The 18,409-nt window shown below is 38.8% G+C and overlaps 1 protein-coding gene and 1 pseudogene across 1 annotated transcript in view; both read left to right on the top strand.

Annotated features, from left to right (window-relative positions):
• The first annotated feature begins 499 nt into the window (after nt 1–499).
• The window catches only part of SGPP1 (sphingosine-1-phosphate phosphatase 1), a 39,876-nt gene continuing 21,966 nt past the window's right edge, over nt 500–18,409 (top strand). Inside the window, exon 1 of the mRNA XM_054567456.1 lies at nt 500–1,296. Coding sequence (XP_054423431.1) covers nt 610–1,296 — 687 coding nt within the window. The 5' untranslated portion in view covers nt 500–609. The remainder of the gene's footprint in view (nt 1,297–18,409) is intronic.
• LOC129065972 (actin, cytoplasmic 1-like) lies at nt 10,158–11,274 on the top strand (annotated as a pseudogene).

Here is an 18,409-nt window from a genome sequence, read left to right on the forward strand (position 1 = left end):
GGCGCGTGGCAATTCCTTCGTTTTCACTGACCATTCACCATTTGATTCTGTGCCAGCAGGATATCCGGGTGCTTGGCCACTGGCATCGCCGATCCTGGCACCAGGATTGGGTCCTCTCAGAGCCAGCATTCGAAGGAGTACAGCCGGCACCACCAGCCTGCGAGGAAAAAGGGCTTAAGCTGGCGAGGAAGGACACGAAAACTCCCGCACGCCGAGTGCCACGACTCCTGCCGGGTGTGAAGGCGAACCTGAGGGCCGCCGCGGGGCGAGCCTCAGCACCCAGACATCCCAGGGTGTGCTTGGGGACGACGCGCGCTGCCCGACTCTCTCCCGGAGAGGGAGTAGGGGGCGGGGCGGGGCGCGGCGCGGCGCGGCGCGCGCCGGCGCGTGGAGGCCGCGGGCGGCGGCGGCGCGCGCGCCGGCGAGGGCGGGGCGCAAGGCTGCCGCGGCCTGTGGCGCCGTCACCCGGCAGAACCCAGCGGGTGGAGTGAGGCGCTGCTGCTGCCGCCGCCACTAGCCACGCGCGCGGGAGCGATTCGGGACTGTGCCGAGCCGGCCCGCCCTCCTGCCACTGTCCTCCCTTTCGCGGGCCGCGCGAGTCCCGTTATCATGTCGCTGAGGCAGCACCTCGCTCAGCTGGCTGGCTGGCTGCGGGAGCCGCAGAAAGTGGCCCGTTTCCAGCGTCTGTGTGGGGTCGAAGTGCCGCTGAGCCGCTACGCCGCCGACCCGAGGGAGGATGAGAAGACGCAGGCTCCCCTCTCCGGAGACTCCCGGTGCAGAGAACGGCAGCCAGGGGCGTGCGGAGGCCCCCAACCCCCCGGGAGCGACCGCAATCAGTGCCCCGCCAAGCCGGGCGACGGTGGCACCCCGAACGGCGTGCGGAACGGGCTGGCAACCGACCTGGGCCCGGCCTCGCCGCCGCGAGCGGGAGCCCTGCGGCGAAACTCGCTGACCGGCGAGGAGGGCGAGCTGGCCCACGTGAGGAACTGGCCGCTCTATTACCTGTTCTGCTTCGGCACGGAGCTGGGCAACGAACTCTTTTACATCCTATTCTTCCCCTTCTGGATCTGGAACCTGGACGCCCTAGTGGGCCGGAGGCTTGTGGTCATCTGGGTGCTGGTCATGTACCTGGGCCAGTGCACCAAGGACATCATCCGCTGGCCGCGGCCCGCCTCGCCTCCCGTGGTCAAGTTGGAGGTCTTCTACAACTCCGAATACAGCATGCCCTCCACCCATGCCATGTCCGGCACCGCCATCCCCATTTCCCTGGTCCTCCTCACCTACGGCCGCTGGCAGGTAAGGTTCTCTTCCTCTCCCCGCACAGCCTGGGGGAGTTAAAGAACTCAGAGTTCTCTTTGCTCTCCACGGTTATTTTAATTTGACCGTTTTTTCCCCTCCCAAACATCTCTTTCCGCAAACAGGCCCCTGTCTACATTTAAAAAAATTAAATGCTTGCGGAAACCTAGAGACTTAGCCATCAAACCATATTTTAATAATACCATTCTTAGAATCCAAAGTTCTAACACTGTTCGTGAATACATTATCATTGGGCTTTCGTTTGAGTTTTTAAACGGTTTTATTTCTTGTGATAAACAATATAATTGTGATTAATTATAATATCCTTATAATGAATTGTTAGGTAACTAAGGCTCAGTTTCACAGTAGTATAGAGTGCTTTAACACAGAAAGATTCTGGCGTTAGTAAAGTTTTTTAGCTTTACTCTAAAGTCAGTGTTTGTTAAAAAAGTAGTATAATCCGAAAACAAATATGGTCGGTCCAGGCAATGAAGTAATGAATCTTAAAGGAAAGCCACCCTTTATGAAAGTTAATGAGGAACTGCCTGAGTTCTCTTTTTAGGGGGTGTGGTTGCTAATTTGCTGATAGATGCAAAGTTTATCTTCTGGATCACTAGTCTGTTGAGTCAGTTGTTAGGCTCCTGCATTATGATTGTTGCGTTAGCTTTAAAAATTCGCGATTATTGTCTTAAAATTAGGGCTCTTGATTACATTAGTGAGTTTGTGAAAATGGCAAGTATGACAGCAGGGTCAGCCGGACAGGTTAGGAGGAGTATTTAATGGTAAACGTTTTATATTTTGCTCACTTCTTTTGGCCTCCCATTTTTCAGTTTTTCATGGTTCATAAATTAGGTTTAAAAACTTTATTATAGATGCAAAACTTATTCTTAGACTACTAGCTTGTTTGACTGTGTTTTAGATTGTAAGGAGACCAGTCCCTTAATTTAAGAATTAAGCTAATAATTATGGATGATCTAAGGAATCAGACTTTGTCAGTGTATTTCCCATTACTGCATAAAATCATCTTACATTGAGAAATACACGTTCTGTGGAAAACACCTTTATGATTAGCTTACTTTTCCCAGATTTAGTTTTAGTAGAGATGAAATCTTGTTCCCATGGACACTTCTACGCAGTGCATCTCTTACAGTACATGGAAAATACATAATGTGCATAGTAAGAAAGGCAGGATTACAAGGGAAGAGTACCATGGACAGGTTTTTCCCCCCTATTTAACCAAAGGAGATTTACAGTGATATTCAGATCATAAAGTGGTGCTGCCTGTTTTGCATATGGATAAATATCTCAAATTTTTATTTAATCTAAATATTTCAGAATTTAAGGTATTCATTCAGTTATGTTTGGCATGATATTCACTGGTATTAGCTAATGATGTTTCTCTTAGGTTGATGAGACTTTCAGGATTATATAATTATAGGGCCTTTTATAAGTCCTCAATGAATAACTGTATTGCATGCTATAAAGATTAACAGTCCAAATAGTTATTTATTGCTCATCATTCACTCAGGACACATACTAACAGGAAATCTGAAAGCAGAACTGATTGATTGTTTACAGGATGCAGCTATCAGTATTCTAACATTTCAGGGTTATTTTAATCATCAATATAAATTTATCTTACAGTATTTGAACAATCTAGTATATTTCATTCAAAGTTTGAGGAATTCGTATATCATACAATTTTAGAATTTGAGCTATACAGGACTTAATTTCCTAGTTTCAAACTGTCATTTTACTTACAGATGTGGAAACACCAATTACATTAGAATTAGTCTTATATAATTAGTTTAAATTTCTTATTTTACATTTTTCACGATAAATTTGAATAAACTTCTAAATTTGAATTAAAAAATTGCTTATCTTTTGGTTAGTTGTTTTGAAAGTCTCTCTTATTTGAAAGTTCTGTTTACTCTAATAATTTAGTACAAAAACCAAAATGACTTTTTTAAACAGGAGAAAATAAAAGTTTAATGTATGTGCTTGGGGAATTCACATAGATATAATAAATTCATGAAAATTCTTAAAGACAGTGAGACAACATTGGGTATATAAAACTATTTAAGGAAATGAAAAAGGAGAAGAGGGAAATGGAGAAGTAGATTTTAGAAGTGAGAATGGCCACTTACAGGTAGTTGATAAAAAGCACAGCCCTGGCTGGTGTGGCTCAGTGGATTGAGCAGCAGCCTGCAAAACCGGAAGGTCGCTGGTTTGATTCCAGGTCAGGGCACATACCTGGGTTGCAGGCCGGGTCGCCAGCTGGCGGCATGCAAGCTGCAACTCTTGCATGTAGGTGTTTCTTTCCCTCTCTTTCTCCCTCCCTTCCCATCTCTAAAAATGAATAAATAAAATCTTTTAAAAAAAAAGAGCCTAACACATAGGGCAAGAAAATCCCCTTAGGTGACTCAGAAACACTGGGACACAGTGGGTATCCAGGTAACAGGCAGTGCCTGAAGCCATCTTGTTTACCATACTTAATTCAAATTAGGCTAAGGCAGCATCCTAAAATCTCCTTTCTGAAGAAGGTTTTTCTGTCTGTATCTCTTAGGCAGGAAAGGGAGGGAAGTCTAAGTTTGAGTTTTTTGTTTCTGAGTAAGTAGCTTAAAATCAGTATCCCAAAAAGCCAGCCTCACGTTGGCATAATTTTTGTCCCTTTAGTCCCTTTGACACTTTATCTTAAAAATGTTTTAATTTATTGATTTTGAGAGACAGAGAGAAACATCAGTCTGTTGTTCCACTTACTTGTGCATTCATTGGCTGATTCTTGTATGTGCCCTGACCTGGGATTAAACCTGCAACCTTGACGTATGGGGACAACGCTCTAACCAGCTGAGCTACTCACCAGAGCTGAAACTAAGTAATAAACTTTCACATTAAGAAGCCAGGTTGGTAGATTGCTCCGTATTTCATTGATTCAGTCATTCAGTTCTGAGAATAATTCAGTTCAGTTGAATGTATTGAGTCTCATTTCAGGAGTTGGTGATATACATGGGCTCCCAAAGTGAGGCCTATCCTGTGCATGCAAGCAGTCAAATATTTAATAAGGGGTATGTCTATGAGTACAGAAGAAACAAAAAGGGTAATGATCAGAGCAAATTATAATCCAGTTTCTGAGTCTGTAAGGCTGTCAGTTGAGAAGATTTCTGTTTTAAGTCTCAAAGTTTCTTTTGTTGGAATGAAGGCAGGCAGTGACTACCTGATAGAAAAATTGTCTGCTGTTTCAGTGTCTCTGATGATGTCATCAGGTGTTCCAGTGAATTCTGCATGGCTTGCACAGCATCAGTCACTGAGACTAAGTATGAGGTGTTGTGGCGATTTTTATGAAGTTTATATTGTGTTTTTAGGTGCCATTTGCTGTTGCAGGGCTCAAAAAAGTTTTTGTTCTTAATTCCAGGTCAAAGGATGGGAGAAAAAAAAAACATTAGTTTGGAAGGTTATAGCCAAATATTTAGGACAGCTAGAAAATTCAGGATTCAGTCCAGCATATAGGTGAAAAATAAAACTTCAAAGGCAATTAAGTGAACCAGACTCTAATATCCACAACTCTGTATTGTATACAGAGTGTGGCAAAAGTAGGTTTATAGTTGTGAGTATAGTTATGAAACAGTTTATAATTGTATCATATTTATCAGTTATTGTATTATTTTCCATAGGACCAACGGTAAACCTGTATTTGCCCCACCCTTTAGATTCTATGGAAACACAATTTGTCTCCCTAAAATCATCCTTTTCCTCAAAGCTGGTCAAATTAAGACTATTGGCTGCATAAGTCTAGTTTCAACAAATTTATCTTGAGTATTTGCAAAAATTCAGCAAGAATAGCAATTGATCATATAGGCTGTCTTAAATCAGCTTTGCCCGAATCTCATAATCTCCAGATTGAACTTTAGAGCTCTCAGAGCAAAGAAGCCAAGAAGCTGCAGTTGCTTTCAGACTTTGTGTGCAATACCCATAGATTTGGGTGAATTCCTCAAGTTCCTAAGGTGTTCTAAAATGCCTTGATGTTCTTTCTTTGCTGTCTCTCAGGAAAACAACTTTCATTTTTCTCCTGGAAGAAACTGCCAGGAACCATGTAAATAAGCAAGGTATCAGGTAGTTTTTCCAAAGGACTTTTATCAGCTTTCAAAGTCCATCTTAATTCCTTAAAGCTTTCTGGAGACATCCAGAGTCTCTCTCTCTCTAACTAGACGTTTTACTCAAAGTCTTGGTTAATAAAGCCAGTTTCCAATTGTGTCCTGTTACAAAGAACAGATTCTCATCGAATTCTTGCAAACAACTGTATTGCCATGAAAATTAAATAATACTCATTAAGAGTTTCCAGGTTTTGGAGGGATCAGGTAGGGAGAAACGTATAAAGGTGTCAATATTGCTTACAAAGGTGTGATTTATGAAATTACTCTAAGAACAAAAACCAAGTTTCTTTATATCTGGAAAACAAAAAAGTTTTAAAAATAAGCAACATTTTGGACAAAGTCATAAAATAATAATTTTACTAAGGTTAGTCACATAATCAATTCTTGTTTATTCAGATTATGTGCCAGTATTTCTAGAAATCCTGTTATTCTTTAGATTTCTATAAATCTGAATCCAGTTTAAAGTTATCTGAAAATTTATTCTCAGAAAACTACATTTTAGAGTAAATCAGAGTCCTTTCATGGATCTTTGAGATGAAACCTATTTGCAAATGCATCAGAGTAAAACAATGACTATCCGTAAATGACAAAACTTAAAATGATGTGGTTATAGATCTGATTATAATGCAGTTGACAAAGAACTTTGATTCTGTGTAAGATATAACATTCCAAAATAACAATTAGAATTACAGATTCAATTATATCAGAACTTGGTAGACTCTTGGAGGGTTTTTTTTAAGGTTTTATTTATTTATTTTTGGAGAGAGGGAGAGAAACATCAATGTGTGGTTGCCTTTCATGCGCCCCCTCCTGGGGACTTGACCCACAACCCGGGCACGTGCCCTTACTTGGAATAGAACCAGCGACCCTTTAGTTTGCACACCGGCCCTCAATCCACTGAGCCACATCAACCAGGGTCCAACTCTTGGAGATTTTTATGAAATCTTTAGAATATTTATTTTAGTATTATTCTATGTGTGCAAATACAGCAAAATTATTATTTCTCTATTTGACAAAGCTTACCATATAACTTTAAGCATATCCAATAGAGCTAGTTCGTTTAAAGTTTCTTATAAGGAGAGAAAACAAATCCTTTAGATATTCCAGGGGCCGAATGGAATAACATAAAGTCATTTCTAGATTAAGAAAACATCGCTTGAAATTTAAACTTTGGGCCCTGGCTGGGTGGCTTTGGTGGTTGGAGCATTGTCCTGTACACCAGAAGGTTGCAGGTTTGATTCTCGTTCAGGGCACATACCGGGGTTGTGGGTTCAGTCTCCAACTGGGGTGAGTATGGGAGGCAACTGATCGATGTTTCACTCTCCCTGCACTTCCTCTCTCTCTAAAATCAATAGAAACATCCTCAGATGAGGATTCAAAAAAAGAAACAATGAAAGCCTGGTGTTTTTCTAATTAATAGTAGATTTGGTTTACAGTCCTGTCTGTCCACTGTGCCCCTACTGCTTATTCTGGATAGGTGTGTTTCTTTATATATGCCAAGAATGCTGAAACATCTCTGGAAGCTGAGTTATCTCATATATCATCCCTTTGGTTTGTAATACTACGGGCGGGCGCACTCCTCCCTGCCACTTAGTGTTTCCTACTTGAAGTTTGCTCAAGATTCACCTCCTACATGGAGCTTTTGAAATTAACCCTTTCTGTCTCATTGATTCTTAAAGTGACAGTAGACCACCCCCCAAAAAAAATTACTTGGGGGCTTGTTCAAAGTAAAGATTTTAGCACCTTACTCCCAGAGATTCTGATCCATTAGATAAGTGAGGGACATTGCATTTTCCTGAAGTTTCACAAAGCTTTTTGATGAAAAAGATGTACTTTCTTCAACCCCTTCCAGTAAATTTAACTCTTAATGGTGAGAATAGATGTGTTATATTTCTCCAACATTACTGTCTCATTTTCAGTTCCACTCTTTGAATCTTTTTAAGGTATATTGTAATATAAAAAGGAAGTTAGGAGCAGTATGGCTTGAAGAAGGTATTTGGTATTGGAAGAATTTTTTTAATGTTACAGTGATGTAAGATAGAATTAATTATGACATTTCTCCTGGTATTAAATAATTTGACATCTATTCGCCAGGGTAATGATTACTGCTCTCATATTATTCACTGGAATTTTTTTGTAGCTTGAACAGGGAAAAATAGGAAATAAGGGGCATTAGATACTAAGAACATAGTTCTTTGAAAAGTAGTGGAAAATACAAATGAAGCTATTCAGCCATGGCCGGTGTGGCTCAGTTGGTTGGGACATGTTTCTGTAACCAAAAAGTTTCTGGTTCAACCTAGATTGCAGTTTGATTCCCAGTCTGGGCAAGGTGGGGGAGGGTACATACATTCCCCTGTCCTGGCGCATATGATCCCTGCTCTGATCCCTGGTCTGGTTAAGTAGCAGGGCAACGAGCCCATGCTTCTCGCTAACATTGGTGGTTTCTCTGTGTCCCTTCCTCTCTCTCTAAAAAGCAGTAAGAAAAAAAAATTTTTTTCTCAGGTGAGGATTTAAAAAAAGGAAACATTTATTTTGTATATAGGTTGAATATTATTTCCAGAAATAAAATCTTAATTTTAAATAATGTAGCATATAATGAGTTCTAATTATATACTTGATTGAATAACATTTAAAAAGCTTTAGATGAATTTCATTTACAAAAAATTTGTGTCATTACATACTCTTTAGCCAAACCCATTCCCAGCTAGTCCATATGCTTTTACAATTTTTAGTAATAGTAGTAATAATTGTTATATAATGTTATTGATATTAATATTTATTAAGGTCTTACTATGGGTCAGACATTGTTTGAAATGTCTATAACCGTATTTAGTCTACTTTTATAGCATCCCAGTGTTTGGGCCTACTATTAATAACAAGTTTACAGATTAGGAAACTGAGGTAGAAGGAGGTTAGTTAAGTAACTTACTCAAAGTAACATAGCTAGTAAGTGGCAGAGACTGAAGTAAACAGACTCCAGAGCTTATACAGAAAACTTCTCAAATCACACTGTAATTAAAAAAAATTGCAATAATAAATATTTTTGAAATAGATATCATTGTTCTTAAAATACAAAATAGCTTTTATATGCTTTAAGAAGATGATGTGTGTGGGTACATACATATGCAATATCCACCAATATTTGTACTTCAAACATATATTAAGTTGACTGAAATCAAATGCAGATTTGATTACCCTTCCTTTTCCTCTCTATTCCTGACATAAATAAAAAATTCAATAAACATAATGTGAGCTTCAGAAAAGAAAAGCACATAACATATGCTATCAAAATATAGTTTTTTATAGATAATAAAGGAGGATATCTCTGAGACCATGAAAAAATAAAAGGAAGAAAGGCAAGAAGTAAGAGTTACAAAAGTAGGTCACAAATGACAAAGACAAGAAAATGCTCAGAAGCCAGGGAAAACTGATCACTGTGGTAATTCTGGCAGGAAAGAGTTTATTAAAAATCAGATTGGTTTACTACTTGATTACTTTTTACTCAGAGTGATACTTGTGTTCAAAATGCACATTTTCATGCTTTTGTAAATGCTATTGTTAATTATTGATTTAAAATTAATTTTATTTACTTGTTTGAATAGGTAATACATTGTAGAAAATTCAATATTTACATAAAAATAGGAAGAGAGTACATTTCTCTTCTTCACTTCCACAGATAGCAGGACCTCTTTTCCAGAAGGACTTACTGTTTTATGTTCTTGTTTAGCCTTCGAGACATAGTCTTTCCTTTTGTGGACATATATTTTTATAGTTTATTTTTCATACTGCTCTTGACCTTGTTTTTTTTGTTTGTTTCATTGTTTCTTCATTTAGAAATAATACTGTGGAGATTTTCCTTTTACTCAACAATAAATAAATACTAATTTTGTGCTTCGGATTGTTTTTAATGCCTTAAATCACTTAACTTTTAAATCTCCATAAAATCCTGCAATTATTTTCACTGGTTTGTAAAAGAAACTGAGGCAGAAGGAAGTTAAGTAACTTTCCCAGGATGACTCAGCAAGTTTATGACAGAGCCTGGATTCAAACCCAGGAAGTTTGGCTGCAAAATGACACTATACTACTGTGTTAAACTGCCTGTCCATAGTATTGGGTTGGCCAAAAAGTCCATTAAGTTTTTTCCATACAATGGCTCTAGTAGTGCTTAGTTGTCTTTAACTTTATTCAAAACAATTTTGTTATATTTTGTTGTGACTGCTTTCATATCAGCATGCATTTTTAAAAGAACTTATCAAAATTGGTGAATTTTTATGCAGCCATTTTAATATTGAAAATGGAAGAAAACATGCAACATTTTCAGTGTATTGTGCTTTATTATTACAAGAAAGGTAAAAATGCAATTGAAACACAATAAAAGATTTCCACAGTGAATGGAGAAGGTGCTGTGACTGATCAAAGGTGTCAAAAGTGGTTTGCAGAGTCTCTTGGTACTTTTGACATTTTGGCCAAATAATTCCTTTTTGGGGATTGTTTTATGCTTTGGAAGATATTTAGCAGCACCCCGGCCTGCTTCATTGGTGAAAATGAAAAATGTAAATGTATCATGTTTTACAGAAAAAAAATGTAATGAACTTTTTGGCCAACCCAATAGTACAGAATTAGTATAGAATTCTAGGAAAACTGCTGAGACTCCATCTACCCACCAGCAGAGGCTTCTTGCCTCCACCGCTCCTCCACCTCCAGTTCACCATGGGTAATGATATTGCTGTACTCCTGGTCAACAAAGGCCCTAGCATGTGCAAGGCCGGCTTTGCGGGATGCCCCCAGAGCTGTCGTCCCCTCCATTGTGGGGTGTCCCCTAGCACCAGGGCATGATGGTGGGCATGGGCCAGAAGGACTCCTACATGAGCAGTGAGGCCCGGAGCAAGAGAGGCATTCTGACCCTGAAGTACCTCCTTGAGCATGGCCTTGTCACCAGCTGGGATGACATGGAGAAGATTGGGCATTATACCTTTTATAGTAAGCTGCGTGTGCCCCCCGAGGAGCACCCCATCCTGCTCACCAAGGCCCCCCAAACCCCAAGGTCAACCATGAAAAGATGACCCAGATCATGTTTGAGACCTTCAACATGCCCGCCATGTACGTGGTCATCCAGGCTGTGCTGTCCCTGTACGCCTCTGGCCGCACCACTGGCGTTGTGATGGACTCCAGTGATGGGGTGACCCGCACTGTCCACCTACGAGGGGTATGCCCTCCCCCTTGCCATCCTGCATCTGGACCTGGCTGGCTGGAACCTGGCAGACTACCTCATGAAGATCCTCAGGGAACATGGCTACAGCTTCACCACCACAACCAAGTGGGATATCGTGTGTGACATCAAGGAGAAGCCGTGCTGCGTTGCTCTGGACTTCAAGCAGGAGATGGCCACTGCTGCGTCCTCCTCCCCGGAGAAGAGCTAGGAGCTGCCTGACTGGCTGGTCATCACCATTGGCAATGAGTGGTTCTGCTGCCTGGGGGCTTTCTTCCAGGCTTCCTTCCTGGGCATGGAATCCTGTGGCATCCACGAAACTACCCTCAACTCCATCATAAAGTGTAATGTTGACATCTGTGAGGACTTCTGTGCCAATGCAGTGCTGTCTGGGAGGACCACCGTGTACACAGGCATTGCTGACAATGCAGAAGGAGATCATGGCCCTGGCTCCCAGCACGATGAGGATTAAGATCATTGCACTCCCCTGAATGCAAGTACTTTATGTGGATTGGTGGCTCTATCCTGGCCTCCCTGTCCACCTTCCAGCAGATGTGGATCAGCAAGCAGGAGTATGATGAGTCTGGCCCCTCCATCGTCCACCACAAATGCTTCTAGGTGGACTGTTAACTTAGTTGGTTCCTCCCTTTCTTGACAAAACCTAACTTGTGCACAGAAAATGAGGTATGATTGGCATAGCTTTATTTATTTTTTGTTAGTTTTTTGTTGTTGTTGTTGTTGCTCTTGACTCAGGATTTAAAAATTGGAACAGTGAAGGTGACAGCAGTCTGTTGGAGTGAGCATCCCCCAAGTTCTACAATGTGGCTGAGGACTTTGATTGTACATTGTTCATTTTTTTAAATAGTCATTCCAAATATCCATGAGATGCATTGTTACAGGAAGTCCTTTCTCTATCCCAAAGCCACCCATCTTTCCTTAAGAAGGACCAGTCCTCTCCTGAGTCCACACAGGGGAGGGTGATAGTGTTGCTTTTGTGTAAATTATGTAATCCAAATTTTTAAATCCTTGCCTTGATACTTGTCTTTTTTGTTTTATTTTGAATGGTCAGCCATCATGGCCCCCCTTTTTTGTCCCCAGTTTGAGATGTATGAAGGCTTTTGGTCTCCCTGGGAGTGGGTTGGGGTGTGCTTACCTGTATACTGACTTGAGACCAGTTCAGTAAAATGCACACCTTAAAGGGAAAAAAAAAAAAAAAGAATTCTAGGAGAGAGATTACTGTGTCAATGTGTGTACATTTGGAACATTTAGAGCTCTTTTATGTGTAGACAAAAATGTTTTCAGAAAGGTTGCATCAATTTTCATTAAATTAGAAGTGTATGAGAACAAGGCGGATATATCATTAATGTTATCTTTTTCAAATGTTGTTTGCCATATATGTCAGATATCATATACAGTACCCATCTTTGAATTCAAGATTTTTTTTTTGGTGTCTGCCTTTGTCCCATATTTAAATTACTCTGAAAGTTTTTAATTCTAGTAAAAATAGTTTTTGTAATTAATTTCAAGTAATTTTATTGACTTCTTTTACTAACTTCCATGAATATCAATGGAAAATGCCAAAATAAAAAATATAATTCTGATTATGTGTGATAAATAGTTAAGGAAAACATATCAGTAAGAATAAAACTATTGGGTAGAATAACTGAAGGAAATGTTTAGATAACTGTTCCTGTAGCAGGATGTGCAATGAAAAGATTAGGTGGTGGTATGAAGTTTAAAAGCACCTAGGAGGCTCTGTGGACTGTTTTGGGTTTGGTAAATTTTTATGAATTTGAAAATAATGTGAGGACTTACAAATTTTTCTTTCTTAATAAAATCTAAAGATTGAATTTAAATAAAAAGCTTATTTGAGGAGATACATAAATTCAGCAGATAAAGGTCAACATTCTCTAACAAAAAGAAAATAAAAACTAGAAACTCCTACCAAATTTAATACCATTACATATTTGTGTAGTGAAAAAAGTGTAAAATGTAAAATAACAAGCATATTACATTGTAAAAGGCATTAGAATAGACCACTAGAATATGATACTAAATGTTATTTAGCATTCCCTGGGTCTGCTTCTTTATCTGCTAAGAGAGGAGTGTGGAATTAATACTTTTAAGATCTCATATCTCTAATTAAATGAAATTTGTACCTTGCCTTCATTATAAGAAAATCCTAATTAAAAATAACTGAGTGATAATCTGCTTGATCCTAGGGATACAAACAACACACTTTATACATGAAGGGCAGCTTAGAATAGTGGTTGAGAGCTCAGACTCAGTAATCAGACTTATATTGTTTGAATCTCGCTCTGTAACTTAATACATACCTGTTGGATCTTGGACCTCTCTTTGCCTCAGTTTCATTTAAATTAGAATACTTACCCCATAGGGTTCTTCTGATGATTAAATGAGTTAATATTTGTACAGCTTGTAGAATAGCACCTGGTACATAGTAAATTGTATGCTAAATAATAATATTTCATCTCTTAACATTTCAGTAAAAAACAAATCCACATTCATTTCTTCTCACATCTACCTAGAATTGAATTTTGGCTTTAAAAATTCTAGCCAGTTTATCTGTCAGAAATAAAAGATTAGATTAGGTAGGGTTTTAGGTAGAGAGTGAATGTATAAAGTGGAGGACAGTATAACGAATGTGTATCAGAAGAGAGAGAAGTTTGTCAGATCGCTACAGCAGAGGAAAAAGGAAAAGATGTAGTCCTTCCTAGTCTTTCTAGTTTTGACTTTAAAAAATAGAAACTAGGGCTTGTATAGAATTGCCAAATTTGTCAATGTGGAAAAGACAGAATTTGCGTTTTCTATTACAATGTCTTTGCATTTTGAAAATTACTGTACTTAATTGCTCCTACTCCACTTTGTCTTCCAAAGTGCCCAGGCATCTCCAGAAGAGCTGTTGCCACCCCCAACTAGATTTGCCCCTAACCCTGGAGATTTGAATAAGGATTTTTGGAAAACAAATCACCACAGAATCCACACTGCACATTAGAGAAGTTTTCTGGTCTTTGTAACAAATAGGGCTAGATTATCCAAGAGACAGATAAAAAAAGTTATTTGATAAGTTGGAATTGGAATGGATTAATGAATTAAAAATTGCATGGAAGACTGGATATACTGTTTCTTTTGTTTCTGCCCTGGTTTCTATAGAGGCAATCAGAAATTGTTCATCTTAATTATCTGGGAAGCTGTGGTCTGCCTGCAGCTATAAAATGATATAACACATAGCCCTTCTCTTTCTTTTCTCACAAATCCCTTCCCTATAATAGGAATTGAGAAATGGATCCTATTTTGTTAACATAAGGCTACATCAACTAGTATAGTAGTAAGCAGTACTTTCCTTATGATTTGTAATACAAAGGGTATTTAAAATAATTAATGTTTATGTGATTAATTCTATTGTTAAACTGATACTTGTGACTTAAGTTTAGAAGAGAAACATTAACTAAGATGATATTAGATGTGAAGAAGTCAAAACAGTAGATTGAGTTGAAAATGCTTCATTTCAGCCCAGGCTGGTGTGGCTCAGTAGATGGAGTGCTGACCTGTGAAACCAAAGGGTCACTGATTTGATTCCCAGTCAGGGCCCATGTCTGGGTTGTGGGCCAGGTCCCCAATAGGGGGTGCTTGAGAGGCAACCACACATTGATGTTTTTCTCCCTCTCTTTCTCCCTCCTTTCCCCCTCTAAAAATAAATAAATCAAATCTTAAAAAAAAAAAAGAAAATGTTTCAGTTCACATTTTTATCATTAATATGTACATTAAATGCATATGGGTCATTTTTTGTTTTACCTATTTGAACCCATTTATTATTCTATATTAGCCTACCAGTGTGGAAAATGCCATGAAGGAAAACATGCTGTTTTGATTAAGTTTTTTGTTTTGTTTGTTTTTGCTTTTAGTATAGAAAGTACAGTTCATAGTGTGCTGGTTGTTGCATGAAAAAAATATGTATACATACACACCTGATCATCTAGCACTCAAAAGCTAAGAATAGATGGGAATCTCCTTACCATGATAATGGGTGTTTATGAAATATCTACAAATAACGTTATACTCAATAGTGAATGACTGAAAGGTTTCTTCCCAAGATTAGGAACAAGGCAAGGATGTCCACCTCTTACCACTGCTATCTAACGTTGTATATAGTAAGTTCTAATCTAAGTAATTAGACAAAAAAAAAATAAGACATCTAAATTAGAAAGGAAGAAGTAAAACTCTATTCACAGATGACATGATCTTTTGAAGAAATATTTTCTTTTTTTAAAAGATTCTTTTTATTTTTAGAGAGAGGGGAAGAGGGGGGGGGGGGGGGGAGAGAGAGAGAGAGAGAGAAACATCCATTGGTTGCCTCTCATATGTGCGCCAGCTGGGGACCAAACTCACCAGCCAGGTGTGTGCCCCAATTGGGAATCAAACCAGCAACCCCTTGCTTTGCAGATTGATGCCCAACCAACTGAGCCCCACTGATCAGGACATCAGATGACATGATCTTAAAGATAAAAAACCTCAAAGAATCCATATGTATTTATCCACTCATACTATAGTTAATAAATGAATTCAGCGAAGTTGCAAGGTACAAGATCCAACACACAAAAGCTCTGAATTTTTTGTATTGTTATTCTATTACAATTGTCCCAGTTTTCCCCCCTTAGCCTTCCTCTGCTCAGCCCACACCCAGCTCCAACAATCATCCCCACACTGTTGTCTGTGTCCATGGGTCATTCATACATGTTGTTTGACTAGTCCCTTCCTCTTCTTTCTACCATCATTCCCCTCCCCCCTCTTCTCTGGTCTCTGTATGTCTGTTCCAATAGTCCTCTCATTCTGTTTTGCTTATTAGTTTATTTTGTTCATTAGAATCCTCTTATAGATGACCTCATATGGAATTTCTCTTTCACTGACTGGGTTATTTCACTTAGCATAATATTCTTCAGTTCCATCCATGCTGCTGCAAAAGATAGGAGTTCTTTCTTTCTGCTCCGTAGTATTCCATTGTGTAAATATACCAGATTTTTGATCCACTCATGTACTGATGGGTACTTTGGCTGTTTCCAGCACTTGGCTATTGTAAATAGCACTGGTATGAATTTAGGGGTGCATAAGTTCTTTTGAATTGGTGATTTGGGATTCTTAGGTTGTGTTCCCAGCAGCAGAATTGCTGGGTCAAAAGGCAGTTCCATTTTTAGTTTTTTAAGGAAGTTCCATACTGTTTTCCATAGTGGCTGCACCAGTCTGCATTTCCATAAACAGTACAGTAGGGTTCCCTTTTCCCCCATCCTCATCAGCACTTGTTATTTGTTGATTTATTAATGATGGCCACTCTGACAGGTGTGAGATAATAATCTCACTGTGATTTTAATTTGCATCTCTGATGACTAGTGATGTTGAGCATCTTTTTGTATGTCTATTGGCCATCTGTATGTCTTCCTTGGAGAAGTGCCTATTCAGGTCCTTTGCCCAATTTTTAATTGGATCATTTGTCTTCTTAGGGTTGAGTCGTATGAGTTCTTTATATATTTTGGAGATCAAAGCCTTGTCTGATGTATCATTGGCAAATATGTTCTCCCATATGGTCAGTTCCCTTTTCATTTTGATGGTGGTTTCTTTAGCTGTGCAGAAGCTTTTTAATTTGATGTAGTCCCATTTGTTTATTTTTTCCTTTATTTCCTTTGCCCTAGGAGATATACTGGCAAAAATACTGTTATGTGGGATATCTGAAATTTCATTACCTATGTTTTCCTCTAGGACTTTTATGGTGTCATGACTTACATTTAAGTCTTTTATTCTGGTGTATTGTGTAAGTTGGTGGTCTAGTTTTATTTATTTTTTGCATGTACCAATCCAGTTCTCCCAACACTATTTATTGAAGAGGCTATTTTTACTCCATTGTATGCTTGAGTCCCCTTTGTCAAATGTTAATTGGCCATAGAGACATGGGTTTATATCTGGGCTCTCTGTTCTGTTCCATTGATCTATGTGTCTGTTCTTATGACAGTACTAGACTGTTTTGATTATAGTGGCCTTGTAGTATAGTTTGATATCAGGTATTGTGATCCCTTTTTTGCTCTTCTTAAGATTGCTGAGGCTATTCAGGGTCTTTTTTAGTTGCATATATAATTTCTGAAATATTTGCCCTAGGTCTTGAAATACGCCATTGGTGTTTTAATAGGGATTGTATTGAATCTACAGATTGCTTTGGATAGTATGGATATTTTGATGATACTACTTCTTCAAACTCATGAACATGGTATATGCTTCCAATTGTATCTTCCTCAGTTTCTTCAGTGTTTTATAGTTTTCTGAGTAAAGGTCTTTTCACCTCCCTGGTTAAATTTATTCCTAGGTATTTTATTTTTCTTGTTGCTATCGTAAATGAGGATTTTTTTCCTAGCTTCTCATTTTGATGTTTCATTGTTGGTGTACAAAAATGCCATTCATGTCTAAGTACTGACTTTGTATCTCACTATTTTTTTGCCAAATTCACTTAATTAGCTTGAGTAGGTTTTTGGTGGAGACTATAAGATTTTCTATGTACACTATCATGTCATCTGTGAATAATGGCAGTTTTACTTCCTACTCTCCAGTTTGGATGTCTTTTATTTCTTTTTCTTGTCCGATCACTGTGGCTAGAAGTTCCAGTACTGTGCTGAATAAGAGTGGTGAAAGAGGACATCCTTGTATTGTTCCTGACCTTAAAGGGAAAGCTTTTAGATTTTGCCCATTTAGTATGATGTTGGCGGTAGGTTTCTTGTATATGGCCTTTATTATGTTGAGGTATACTCCCCCTATTCCCACTTTGCTAAATGTTTTTTTTTTTTTATCATAAATGGGTGCTAGATTTTATCAAATGCTTTCTCAGTATCTATTGATATGATCATATGATGAAGAAGTTCTGCTTCTATACACCAGCAATGAATAATCTGAAAAAGAACTTAATTAAACAAATCAATTACAATAGCATCCAAAATAATAAAATACCTAGGAGTAAATTTAACCAAGTAAGTGAAAGACTAGTACACTAAAAGCTACAAAACATTACAGAAAGAAATTAAAAGCTCTTATCTTTGAGATAGGATACGAGAGGGGACTCAAAAAAACCTGGAATTATCTTCTGGAGGGTGGGCCCCTTGTAATACAGGCTTCCCCCGCTAGGTGAGTGTTCTAGGAACCCACCTGTATCAGTGTACCAGCTGGCATTGTTATGAGAGGCTGCATTTGGCGTCAGTGAATTATTTTTGAAGACTTTTTCAATGTGTTTGTCCATTTCATAATGGATGATTTACGAGTGCACTTGCCCACACTGTGCTGAGTGTTCAGCAGTTTTTGACCAAAACAGCGTGACCCACATGCCCTATCCTCCCCATTTACCCAGTCTCACCCCAAGCAACTTTGTTTTTGTTTCCTCGGATGAAAAAAGTCCTCAAAGGGAAATGTTTTGCTGATGTGGAAGAGGTGAAACAAAATACAGCAAAAGCACTAAAAGGCATCAAAATCGGTGAGTTCCAAACCTGTTTTGAGCAGTGGAAAAAACATCTCAGTAGGTATATTGCATCAAATGGAGAGTACTTTGAAGGCAACTGGGGTTTAAACAATATAAGAATAAATACACAATTTTTTTATAAATAAATTCCAGGTTTTTTGGATCCCCCGTCCCCCACACTTTGCTAATACTGTTATAGAAGATTTTTGCATTAGTATTCACAGGGGATATTCCTCTGCACTTTAT

This window comes from Pteronotus mesoamericanus, unplaced genomic scaffold, assembly GCF_021234165.1.
Source record: "Pteronotus mesoamericanus isolate MK-2021 breed Mesoamerican mustached bat unplaced genomic scaffold, CSHL_Meso_final contig_182, whole genome shotgun sequence".
Classification (NCBI taxonomy): Eukaryota; Metazoa; Chordata; class Mammalia; order Chiroptera; family Mormoopidae; genus Pteronotus; species Pteronotus mesoamericanus.